At 44.5% G+C, this 12,001-nt stretch overlaps 2 protein-coding genes across 2 annotated transcripts; one reads left to right on the top strand and one right to left on the bottom strand.

Moving 5' to 3' along the window:
• The first annotated feature begins 1,894 nt into the window (after nucleotides 1-1,894).
• Nucleotides 1,895-4,617, top strand: LOC124702766 (DNA-directed RNA polymerases II, IV and V subunit 6A-like). The gene is made up of 6 exons (XM_047234926.1): nucleotides 1,895-2,041; nucleotides 2,731-2,764; nucleotides 2,852-3,021; nucleotides 3,097-3,148; nucleotides 4,123-4,190; nucleotides 4,281-4,617. The coding sequence occupies exons 1-6, from the start codon at nucleotides 2,010-2,012 to the stop codon at nucleotides 4,348-4,350; spliced, it is 426 nt and encodes a 141-aa protein (XP_047090882.1). The 5' UTR covers nucleotides 1,895-2,009; the 3' UTR covers nucleotides 4,351-4,617.
• A 263-nt stretch (nucleotides 4,618-4,880) lies between these two features.
• On the bottom strand, nucleotides 4,881-6,741 carry LOC124702765 (protein POST-ILLUMINATION CHLOROPHYLL FLUORESCENCE INCREASE, chloroplastic-like). The gene is made up of 6 exons (XM_047234925.1): nucleotides 6,483-6,741; nucleotides 6,267-6,351; nucleotides 5,915-5,993; nucleotides 5,690-5,803; nucleotides 5,466-5,578; nucleotides 4,881-5,363 (listed from the first exon to the last, which is right to left on the bottom strand). Exons 1-6 carry the CDS (start codon nucleotides 6,668-6,670, stop codon nucleotides 5,136-5,138), a joined length of 807 nt encoding a protein of 268 aa, XP_047090881.1. The 5' UTR covers nucleotides 6,671-6,741; the 3' UTR covers nucleotides 4,881-5,135.
• Nucleotides 6,742-12,001: the final 5,260 nt, after the last annotated feature.

Raw genomic sequence — 12,001 nt, 5'->3', positions numbered from 1 at the left:
GACTAGATCCAATAGATCTTGGTCTGGCCTCTTCTGCCTGGCACCACTTGGTGAATACCAAGTGATGATATACCAAGTGGAGTAATCTGCTCCACAGCAAGTGTGTATGAGCATGCTTATGATGGATTGGATCATAAGATCCATCCAGGTATGATGTATACCTTGCTCTAGCTCCAAGTGTGAAATTTTGTGTTGTTGCAGTGCTTTTGGACAGTTGCTATGATCACAGCCCTTCTCCTCCTAGCTCCTGGTTGATCTATGTCTTAGGTCACCATGGTATTTGGATGATGAGTTGGTTTTGGTGATGGATTTTCTCTGGATAACTATGGGATATTACCTTGCTGGATGTTATTGCTGTTCTTCCTTGATGAACTGATGGTTCATCCCTATCTGAATGTACTGTGCTATTTATAGCACCTTCAGCTGCTGTCCTAGGTCGACAGCTCAAGGGTGTGAATTGGTGTGCTGTCTTGTGCACCATTTCTGGCTCCTGTTGGTGCCTGCAGTTTGGTTCCCCTTGTCCTGGTTGGAACTTGCTCCCAACCCTGAAGCTTATCCTCCTAATTCTGTTTATTTTCATTGCCAAGTGTCAATAACACTTGGATCTGGACAGAAACCTTTGTTTGTCTTTGTTTTGCAGATGTTCAAGATCAAACAAGAATTTGGGAATGTCTACTGGAAGATTTGATGAAATTTTAGTCTAAGATCAAATCCATTTTGTAACTTTTATTTTCTGTCTATATTATTCATCAATTCTTGTAATAAGAATATTGTAATGACTTTGTATGTGTGTGTATATCAATAAAGCTCAAGGTTTCTCCATGAGCTTGATTGTATTTGTAATAATTCTATTTCTAAATAGTTGTTGTATTCATAATTCAATTTAAAATTCAAAGTCATTTGAATTTATGAGTTGTATATAAATTATGAATTCATTTTTCCATATTCACTATTGCTTATTGTTTATTCTTGAGTTATCAATTCAATATTACTTGTCAAACGAAATCAACTCCCAAAATCAACAAGATACAAAAGAGGTCATGTCAAAATTCATAACTCAACTTGCCTAACCCTAATTGCAATTGAGAGAGAACCTCGATTCGTCTTAGGTTTAATTGCAATAAGGCGCGAAAATTTCCCTCGTTTTATGATGAAATGCACATCCCATTCCTAAATCTACCCTTCGTTGTTCCTATATTCTGGGTTATTACAGGAAGGAGGCGCTGCTCCGTGCGCCGCCGCTTCCTCGGGTGGCTCCGGACCCCCATTCCGCCTGGGAGGAGGTCCTGTGGTCTCCGTGGCCGGACTTCCCGGCGCGGTCGAGCCACAACAGTGCCTCGCCGCCCGGGGACGTCGTCGACACCGACACCGACGACGCCCACAGGGACTAGGCGGCGCACCGACGGCCGCCGTCGACCAAACCCTAGCTTAGGGTTTTTTTTAATTTGTTTTAAATTTTAAAGCCCATATAGAGGGCTTCTTTTGTTAGTTTATTTTGCCCAAAATAGGGCTATGTACAAATGTGCCCAAAATAGGCATATTTTAATGAAATTTAGTTCGAATTAGCGTTCAAAATTTCGTTTTGTTTTTTTTCGAATTTGCGCTGCGTCCGCACGTTAGATGCAGCGTGCGACCCAAACGAACACGCGGACGAGAGACGCTGTCCGGGTATCCGCGCAGCCACCTAAACACTCAAAACGGATGGCCCAGCGCGTCCGTTTCGGTCGCATGGTTGGAGATGCGCTGAAGCATCGCTGGTGTACAGGCCACCGGTGAACCGTCCTCGCTGCTCTTCCCGGCGCCTCCTGGTTGCTTTGAGATTCGTATTTCCATATGTGCCCTAGCCAGTATATTAAGATTCGTGCTCGTCTCGATCCTTCTCCCAGGCGTTCTTTTGTCCAGGCTCCAGGTCCGCTCCCCACCCCACTTCCCCTCGTCCTTCCTATCGCTATTCTCCCAAGCCCGCGGCGGCGAAACCCTAGAGACGGGAGCACTCGGCGGCGGGAGCCATGGCGGACGAGGATTATGAGGCTGACATGGGGTTCGCTCCTCTCTCTCTCTCCTCTCGCTCTCTCTCCCTCATGCTTATTTCGTGTGATCGCTGGAATCTAGGCTAGGGTTTCCGACAGGTAGCGGTCGCTAGGGGCGAAATCTGTTTCCTTCCTTTCTCGATAACATTTCCGCTGCTGGGAGTTGTTCCTCGACGATTGAATTGGCGCTCAACATGGAAGTAGTTACTTGATTCCACGGGTGCTAGGTATGGTTAGTTGGGTTTCGAAAGCACGTGCTTTTGGTGTTGAATTCGCACTGGTTCTCACATGTAATAAGCGACACGTTTGCTTGTCGGGCATATTTTGTCTTGAGTAGCAACTCGAAGCAGTTTGTGCGAGATGATTTTCACAGCGTCTGGAGGACAAGATGTAGGTGTTCCTCATCTGGTTTGGATATTTGTGTGCCTCTGAATCGTTTTGAGGCGGCGGTTAAATATTTCAGTTGAAAGATTAATTGCACAAGCTCCATCAAAGTTAGCAGGAGCTGTAAGGTCTTGTGCTTCTAATTGTGATAAGAACGTGAGCTTGTTTTTCAGTTGGTTAAATAGTTGGTCAAGTCTATCTATTCAGGATGCCACTGTCATTATGTGATGCTATGGGTCTAATTGCACAAACTAAAAGAGTACACATTATTTTGCTGATTTAATTATTGAGTTACAGTTCCTCATTTCTTATGCAGATACGAGGATGAGCCTCCAGAAGCTGATATTGAGGTGCAGATCCATTCCTATTTTTATATACTGCTGTTACTCTTCAGAAAAAGAGCTGGTAGCTTAACTTGATGTACTACTCTTGAATAGGATGGGGTTGAAGAAGATCCTGAGAACAATGAGGATGCCCCTGATGACGTGGTAGGGGGTGAAGGTGAAGAAAAGGAACAGGATAAGACTCCGCGTCCGCGCCATACAACAAAATATATGACCAAGTATGAGCGTGCGCGCATCCTCGGTACACGTGCTTTGCAGATAAGGTATACTTCTATCTGAGTACACCTTGCAGTTAATGAGTTCATTCATCCAAGTAATTGACCCTTTCGTATTTGTAGCATGAATGCTCCAGTTATGGTTGAGCTTGAGGGAGAAACTGATCCTCTTGAGGTAAAGCTACACTTATCTTGTGCTTGCATATACCTTTAATCTAGGCTCCCAGTTAACAATGTTATTTCAGTTTCATTTGTCACGCTGCACTTCTCTTTCTAGCAAACTCTGATAGTATATTTCAATCAAAATTTTTTTTTTTTTATAAAGATTGATCTTGATACCTTGGAATTCGTCATGCCCCTGGTATTAAAAAGCCATGTTTAGTTCTGAAGCTACTTTATGTGTAGCTGTAAACTTCAGAATATGCCCTACAATTATAAGATTGACATTCTCGATGTGTATGACCATCTCATCGTTTAATCTAGGGATGTACTTCATATCCAACTATGAGCTAATGATATACAGTATTGTTGGAAGTATATTTATGAATGCCACCAGTTGCTGATGAAGTTATGGATATCTGTTGTTCTACTGGATTATCAGAATGCTTGCTTTTAATATTGTATCTAATTATGCATTTGTTATCTTGAAGCTTAAACGTTCCATTGACAAGGAAGTATACTTATGCAGTTATATGTATTGACATTTTACACTGTACAGGCGTACACTACATACATCCTTTGCTGTAATTATGGTCTTCCTTATAAAGCATATAGCTAGATATAACGTTATAAGGAAATCTGTATTACATGGTAATACAGCGAAGGATGCGTGTACATATGCATATGACGTCCTTGCTTATTTTTTATAGCTCTACCTTTCTCTGGAACAGAGTTCGCAATTTGTGTTCTGTTTATCAGAACTAAAGTAACCTGAATAGTTTTAATTGAGAGCACTAAAACTGTGAATGATAGATAATTTTAGTAGGAGCGAAGGGTAACTGAAATGAAACTTGATCTCATTTGTCAATAACTTGCTACGAACACACCCAGATGGTTTATCTCGCTTAGTGTAGAAAATGTTACCATCAGTTAAGTCACTTGTAATTGTAAAATTGGCTGTTCTGCTGATTGTAGTGTCTTTGTTTTCAGATTGCCATGAAAGAACTGAGAGCACGTAAGATCCCCTTCACGATTAGGCGGTACTTACCTGATGGAAGGTGAGACTTGAAGGAAAAGCAATCCTCACTTCTCTTGCTGCCTATAATGTACTATTTAGCCTCAATTTTATTTACTTTGTGTTGAAATAGTTATGAGGACTGGGGAGTCGATGAGCTCATTGTTGAGGACTCCTGGAAGCGTCAAGTTGGCGGGGGCTAAAGCTGGTAGACTTTTCGGCATGAAAGGCTCTGTGCTGCATCTGAACTTTTCCCTCGTAGCTATCCTCTTCGTTATATGCAAGTCTAGCACTGAAGTAGTATGAACTATGAACAATGTTATGTTACTGTACCATGTGTGTTTTGTGTCTGCCTTGTGTTGTTGAACTGTAATCAAATTGCATGGTTGGAACAGTTTGCTTGGACCATTGCTGTCAAGCAGCACAAGTTGAACTGAATTATGTGAATATCCTATGGACCTTTAACATCACTCGTTGCTTTTATCCGTTGGTGACCAATGTTGTTTATGCAAGTGAAATCCTGGCCTTTTTGTGAGCACGGTCCAGGGCTTCCTGCAGGTTAAGTACATCTTCATAATATGCCACTAACAGTCATGTTCCCTTCTGATCTATTCAACATTCTTTTGTTAATTGATTCAGTTTATCATAACAAATTCTCCTTTTTTAGAAGTGAAAAAAGAGAGGCACAGCCACCAGTGGCGGCTTCTATCTTTGTTTTATAAGCACTGTGAGGTGGAACAGAAACATCTTTCTCATGTCATGTTTCCTTTCGATATATTAATCATCCTTTTGCTAATTGATGCACTGTACTATCATCAGTAGCATCATCCACCGTGTCCTAGGTAGTAGTAGATGACTATCACAGCACATGTACTGTACTATCATTGTTTGTGTTATCGTATCACGAATTCTATCTTTTATACAAGTGAACAAGAAGGGCACATCGACCAACTCTCTAGTACAAGTGAACACTGCCAAGAGGTGGTGGTCACTCCTCGGAATCAGAGTCCAGCGGGCAGGTGCCGTCATCGATGACGGCGAGTGGATCAAACATGTGCGAGGCCGGGTCCATGCATCCGCTCACAATGTCCAGCTTGCACCGGTCTCCACCTTCTTCGTAGTAGCTGCCCATTTCGCAGCTTGTGATGACGATGTTTTCATCCGGGAAGATGGCTCTGTCGCAGGCACCCTCCATGTTGAGCTCGTCTGCCAGCCCCTGCAGGTAACACCATCATCAAAGTTGTTACCCACTTCCATATACGATGGCCTAAGAGAAAGACAAAAAAAACATACTGATTGAAGCTGGAGGAAGGCATACCTCGTTGAAAAAGCTCAAGGGCTTGCCGAGCCATGGTTTGGGGACCTTAAACTTGAGGGTGTATTCCCCATCCCATTCACTTCCATTTGTGAAGGAGAAAACCAGTGTCGTGGCTGCAATAGCACACGACTATTATCAGTATTCATAAAAATAATCTTTGTCTAGAATACAGTACTACTGATAAAAAAAAATCTAGCTCAAAGATGCTAGAAATGTGCACAAACCATGCTGCGGCACTTGAATCCTGATGGTGTATATGGGGGGATCGGCTGATCCCCTCTCCTGCAGCGTCATCTGCCTCGGCTCACCACCGCACATGATCGGCTGGTTAAACCCCCCTGCAGGTTAAGCCTCCTCAGTTGGCTAAATATACATCTAGGCACAAACCAAATCAATCTTTATCCAGACACTTAAACAAACCAAATCAATCTGGAGAGTGTTTTAGCTACCGTTAAACGCGATGCCGAACTGCTCGTTAGGTGCCAGCTCGGTCGTCCCGGGGTTGTAGAATATCTTCAGGCCCTCTCCCTGCCACACACGAATGGTTGCAAGGATGGTTAGAATAGAAGTATAATCGTGAGAAAAGCAAAGATATATAAAGCTCAGACAGTTGAGGGTGTTCCCCACGAATTAGTGCGTTGTGCCTGAACCAGATCCAGGTATGACATGAACGACATGTATCCAGTTTTGTTTCACAGAAAAATGATTAACATCAACTGAATTAGCGGCTGTTTCTTTTGCACCCACGGACTCAACCGGCTGACTTGATTCATGCAAAGGGACTGAAGACAACTTTCATACCGGGGCAGGAGGAAGGCCGCTGGTGGTCTTCCAGTAGACCGGTGCCTTTCCTAGCTCGAACTCTGCCCACGTCGGGAGCGAGCACCTGATCGAGACGATTAAACACTTGAAAAAATTAGCTACGGATCAAACCAAACATGGATGCATAGCTAGCTAGTAGCTAGGAATACTGGACGAGCTCGGGAACAGAACAATCCAGATATATAGCTATCTTACTCCTTGGTCTGCGGCACCGAAGCCGCTGCCGTTTCCGTCGCCGTGGCAGAGGCGGTTGCGGCCGCGCGGACCGCGGCCGAGAAGCTCCGGCAGGTGATGACTGTGGCGCGGGAAGGCCGACTACGTCGGCGGTGGAAGGCGGTGGCGCCGCCGCCGCTCAGGCGGCTGCAAGAAGAGAGTGTGGCCATCGTGTCCTGTGACGATATCTAGTTTGCTTACTTGCTTCGGTTCTGCAGGTGTGGTTCAGTTCAGAGATCAGCTTCTTGTGCTCGCCGGAGGCATATATAAAGCGTGGATAGATGCGAGCGTGCTTGTGTGGTGAGGAGGTGGCAACGACAGGGTGGATGATGCTACTGGTGAAGAATTGTTGGACAACTGAGACGGCATGCTAGATTTTTTTTCGTTTAGCTAGGGGACAAAACAAAGCTCAAAGATGGGCTCTAGATTTTCCCATGGGAAAAATCTTCTCCACATAGTCGAAATATCTTCTTTCTTACTGTCTGTCACTGGATCTTTCCTTGCTCATGCTTCTTTGCTCACCGAAGCTTACCATTGCTCTGCCCAACGTGAAAATAAAGAAGAGGTGGTTTTCCGCAAACAATAACAAACAGTTTCAATTCCTTCGAATACTACTGAAATTGAACACGAGTGCGAGAGCGCGGCAAGCCCCAATGCTATGATTATTGCCAACAAGAAGAGAGTGATACAAGCTACAGTCCATGGCGGCATGAGCATCCCCGAAGACCTCGTCAATAAGGTGTAGGTGGCCGAAATGTTGCGTGTGATATTGCAAGAGTTGGAAACCCCATGTACCACCATTCTAGTTCATGTCGATGGATCTAGCAACTAAACGCTTGGATACTAGTAGAGGCGTTATAGCTTACACTCGAGACGGCGAGTTTGTGGGATTCGCAAGGAGCTGTTCAAGGGATCCGACGAATCGGACTGCACTACTCCGACACGGTGCACATGCGCGTCTAGTGGTAACCCATGACGTAATCCCTAAGCATAGATCCTTGCTATGCAAGTGCTCGCACCACTGCATATTCCAACAATGATATGGTGGTCACATTACCAAAATCGCCGACGAGATCATACAAATCATCCTATATAGAGATGAGAGGAGATGAAGGTGGAGATGCATGCCCATTTCTTCGCGAATTACTACACAAGGGACGTCAAGAAGCTTTGATGAGGACATCCCTACCGAACCACTACCTCTGTCATTGCAAGATGAAGAAGATACTGCTGTGAAACCCAAGTCCAATGAAGTCAGGATTGAACCCATTACAAGGGCGCGTGCGAAGCTACTTAAGGAGCAGGTGAATTCACTCCTAAATGGTACTTTGATCGATGAAAACTTTATACTGTCTAAGTCCTTTTACTTATGTATGATCAGGTACGAAGAGGGAGCGAGCATCGCACGAGAAGGAGGGGAACAGCTGGACATGGAGCTGGACATGAAGACACCCCATGGACGCGGGAGGGAGGAGAGGGAGGCATGCGCGAAGGAAGGAGAAGCAGTCCAGGCCGGTCCCACGCCCGGCGCAACCGGCTGCCACGCCGGCCGGCCCGGCCCCACGCTCGGTCCCACCGGACGCCACACCGGATGAGCCTGGCGCCATCCGGCTCCCACACTGGTGCCAACCGGGCACCATCCAGTAAGCCTGGCACCCCGCCTGGTGCCAGCCCGGTCCCTGGCCCGGTCGACAGGCCCCCAGGCCGGCCGTGTCCGAGTTAGTCTCGACCAGATCCCGATCTGGGTCGGTTATTATTGTATTTTCTCAACTTCTGGTCGTCCTGAACCCCTATATAAGTGCCTAGGACGCCCCCATAATAGTTTTAAACCACATTTAAGATAAACCCTAGTTCATAGTTGATTTCTTTGCAACTCTATTGAATCTATACACCAATTCGCATCGATCTGGTGTTTTACTACTGAAAGTTTTGTGTGATCTGATGTTCCAATGGGAATTAGAAGGTTGCAATTTACCGCTTCGTGGTCGGCGGCTACGTGCGCAAGTGTGTGGAGTTGCGAATATCTTGCAGGGTTGAAAGTTGTTGCATTGGCGACATGAATCAATCGAGAGATTTCGTGGCGTCATACAAGTTATCTTCACCTCCTCATCGTGTTATCTCCGCTGTGTTCATCGTGTGTTCATCACCACCACCATGCTTACTAAGAAGATCGGGCAACCCCATATCATCTTGGTATCAGATTTCAGCGTTTCCTCGGTAAGCCATCAACAATCCACCCCATAGTTGAGTTGTGAGTGTTTTCCTATCCGAAAAAGCCAAGAATATTAGGGTTAGGGTTTTCCATAGCCTTAGATTGCATCAATTTCGAGTTTTGGTTGCTTTTCATAGTTGTTTTTGCGTATCTTTTTCCTCCATCTAGTAGATTGTTAGGGTTTGTGTTTCCGTTATCATCTAGTTTCAGTTTTGTTACTCCGAGTCCACATAGCGTACATTTTGCTTGTTTCCACCATAGACACAGTCTTTCGATATACGTGACTAGGAACTTTCCCACAAGATACTAGTTCTATTGCTCGACAGGCTGCTCGTTAGGGTTTTGGTGCTTTGCAATTTCTGTTGGCCGTGTTACAAAGAGTAGAGTCATAAAATCAAAAAAAATAATAGAAAAGAAGCAAAAAGAGCTACATAGCCGCGTGTGTGATAAAAAAAATCAAAAAAGTGAAGTGCTAGTAAGGTCAAGTGAAGGCCTAGTTTACTTTTCTGCACCCGTAGTTGAGAAATCTTGTTCCTGTCCCATTGAGCTTTGCTAGTGTCTCTCAAGTTCATTGCAGCCTGTTCATCCATATAGTTGCATTGCCACATTTATCACCTTGTGTGAGTATCATTGGTTGTTCTACGATCGGTGCTAGAGCTTGTTATTGGTGCAAATAGGTAGCCTACCTACAGCCCCACATATATCCTGCTTTGTCGTGTGATTGTTCTTATACCCTTGATATTCGCTTCGCTACATCCATGCACTAGTTGTCAATCCAAGTGGTAAGCAATACTAATTCACTTTGAAGCGGTAAGATCTACCTTTCTTATCAGTTTTTGAGTGAGTTGTGAGAGTACCACCACATATATTTGTTTTAGTGCACTAACCTACTAACCATGTCTTCTAGTGATGCTAAACTTGTTAACCAGACACAGAAGGATGGAGCTGATATTGTTTCTTGGAGGGAGTATGAAGATCTTCACAACGAGATGCGACGTGAATTCAGCGAACAGGGCCAAGAACTTTCTGATGACATTGAGAAGGTCACCAAGAAGGTTGACAGTACTAATGAGACTGTCAATACAATTCAAGAATAAGTGACGGATATTCGGCGCTCTCTTCAAGCGTTGCAGTTAGCTGTTGAGTACCTGACCCAACAACAACAACAACAACAACAACAACAACAACAACAACAACAACAATAACATGAAGAAGGGGACAATGTTCATGGAGATTTTGAAGAACAACCCACTGCTGTTGGTCGTGGTGTTGGACGTGGTAACCGTGGTCGTGGCTTTGTTGAACTCGGAGCTCGATGTGTCCCTCCACAACCGCAAGACGACGGTTTGGGTAAGACAAAGTTCTCAATACCCAAATTTGAAGGAGGTCCTGATGTTGAAGAATACCTCACATGGGAGATGAAAATTGAGAAGTTATGGCGACTGCATGAATATACTGAAGACAAGAAGATTAAGCTTGCTTCCTCAGAATTTGATGGCTATGCATTGCGTTGTTGGGATGAAGTTACACGTGCTCGTCAAGAAGATGGAGAAGTGCCAGTTCTTACATTGCGTGAGCTGAAGGCAATTATGCAAGCTCGTTTCGTTCCCACTAATTATTTACGATCTATATATGATAAGTCGACCCACTTGAGGCAAGGTGTTATGACTGTTGATGCTTATTTCATGGAGATGGAGATGCTTATGCAGCATGGTCGTGTCCGTGAGTCACTTGAGATGACAATGCAGCGCTTTCTTCATGGTTTGAAGTATAATATCAAGGGCATTGTCCGTCATCACCGTTACACCAATATGAATGAGCTGCTACATCATGCAAGAGAAGCTGAAGCACAGTTAGTTGAAGAAGCGCAAATCAAAGGTCGTGCTACGGGAGCTGGGCGCTACACGCCTCGGGCGCCCCCATATCTACGGCGCTGGTGCCATCTTCGCGCCCCGCACCTTTCCCTACTTCGTCTAGCAAGCCGGTCTCCAATGTGTCCAACAGAAATAAGCCCAAACCTGCAGCAAGTGGAAGTGGTTCTAGCATGTCTACTGCGCGCAACCGCGATATGAATTGTCATACATGTGGTGGCAAGGGTCACTTCAAGAGAGATTGTCCTAACCGTAAAGTGATGATCATTAATGACAACGATGTGTATGAGACTCGGAGATGATGTTGATCCGGATGCTCCGGAAGATGATGATTATGACAGTGATGGTGTAGATGCTTTTCCATCTGAAGCTCGCACTATTGTTGTGTCACAACGTGCTCTTAATGTGCAACCGAGTGCATCTACTCAACGCTGCATTTTTTCCAAACAAAGTCACTAGTTGGTCTTGATAAAGCTTGCAAGATCATTATTGATGGCGGGAGTTGTCACAATCTAGCAAGCAAGGAGTTGTGTGCCAAGCTTAAATTGAAGTATCTACCGCACCCATATTATATTCAGTGGTGGAGCGACAATGGAGAGATGAAGGTAAACCACATGGTGCGTGTTGATTTTAAGATTGGCCGTATGAGGATTTCATTGATTTTGATGTGGTTCCTATGACGGTGTGTCACCTACTATTGGGTCAGCCATGGCTCTATGACCGTTCTGTGCAACACAATGACCGCGCCAATACATATCACTTGGAGTTCAAGGGCAAGAAAATCAACATTCAGCCTATGTCACCACAACAAATTGTCAATGAATCTCGTCAGAAAGTTTAACTGAACTTGGAGGATGCATCCATAGATAGGCGAGAAAATTGTAATGTCGTGAGTGATATAACGAAAAGTGAGAGAGTGAATTCCTTAGTGCTATTAGCCACCAGAGAGGATATGAGAGAATTTAGTGAGGATCCTATGATGACCCACAAGTATAGGGGGTGTATCGTAGTACTTTCGATAAATAAGAGTGTCGAACCCAACGAGGAGCAGAAGGTGTTGACAAGCAGTTTCGATGAAGGATTCACTGTAAATGCTCACAGACAAGTATTCAGGGGGTTTTGATATAGCAGATGAATAAAGTACAAGTAAATAAAGTGCGAGAGAGATAATTGCAGCGAGTGGCCCAATCCTTTTTAGCACAAAGGACAAGCCGGTTTGTTTACTTATAATGACCAAACGTTCTTGAGGACACACGGGAATTTAGTCTAGTGCTTTCGCTTCATATAGCTGATTGATCTTCATTGTTTTGATAAGTGTTGTGTGGGTGAACCTATGCTAATGCACCGCCCTTCCTAGGACTAATACATACTTGTGATTATACCCCTTGTAAGCATCCGCAAATACAAGAAAGTAATTA

This window comes from Lolium rigidum, chromosome 3 (assembly GCF_022539505.1).
Source record: "Lolium rigidum isolate FL_2022 chromosome 3, APGP_CSIRO_Lrig_0.1, whole genome shotgun sequence".
Classification (NCBI taxonomy): Eukaryota; Viridiplantae; Streptophyta; class Magnoliopsida; order Poales; family Poaceae; genus Lolium; species Lolium rigidum.
Note: the sequence above shows the minus strand (reverse complement) of the source record. Positions and strands in the feature narration are given on the sequence as shown.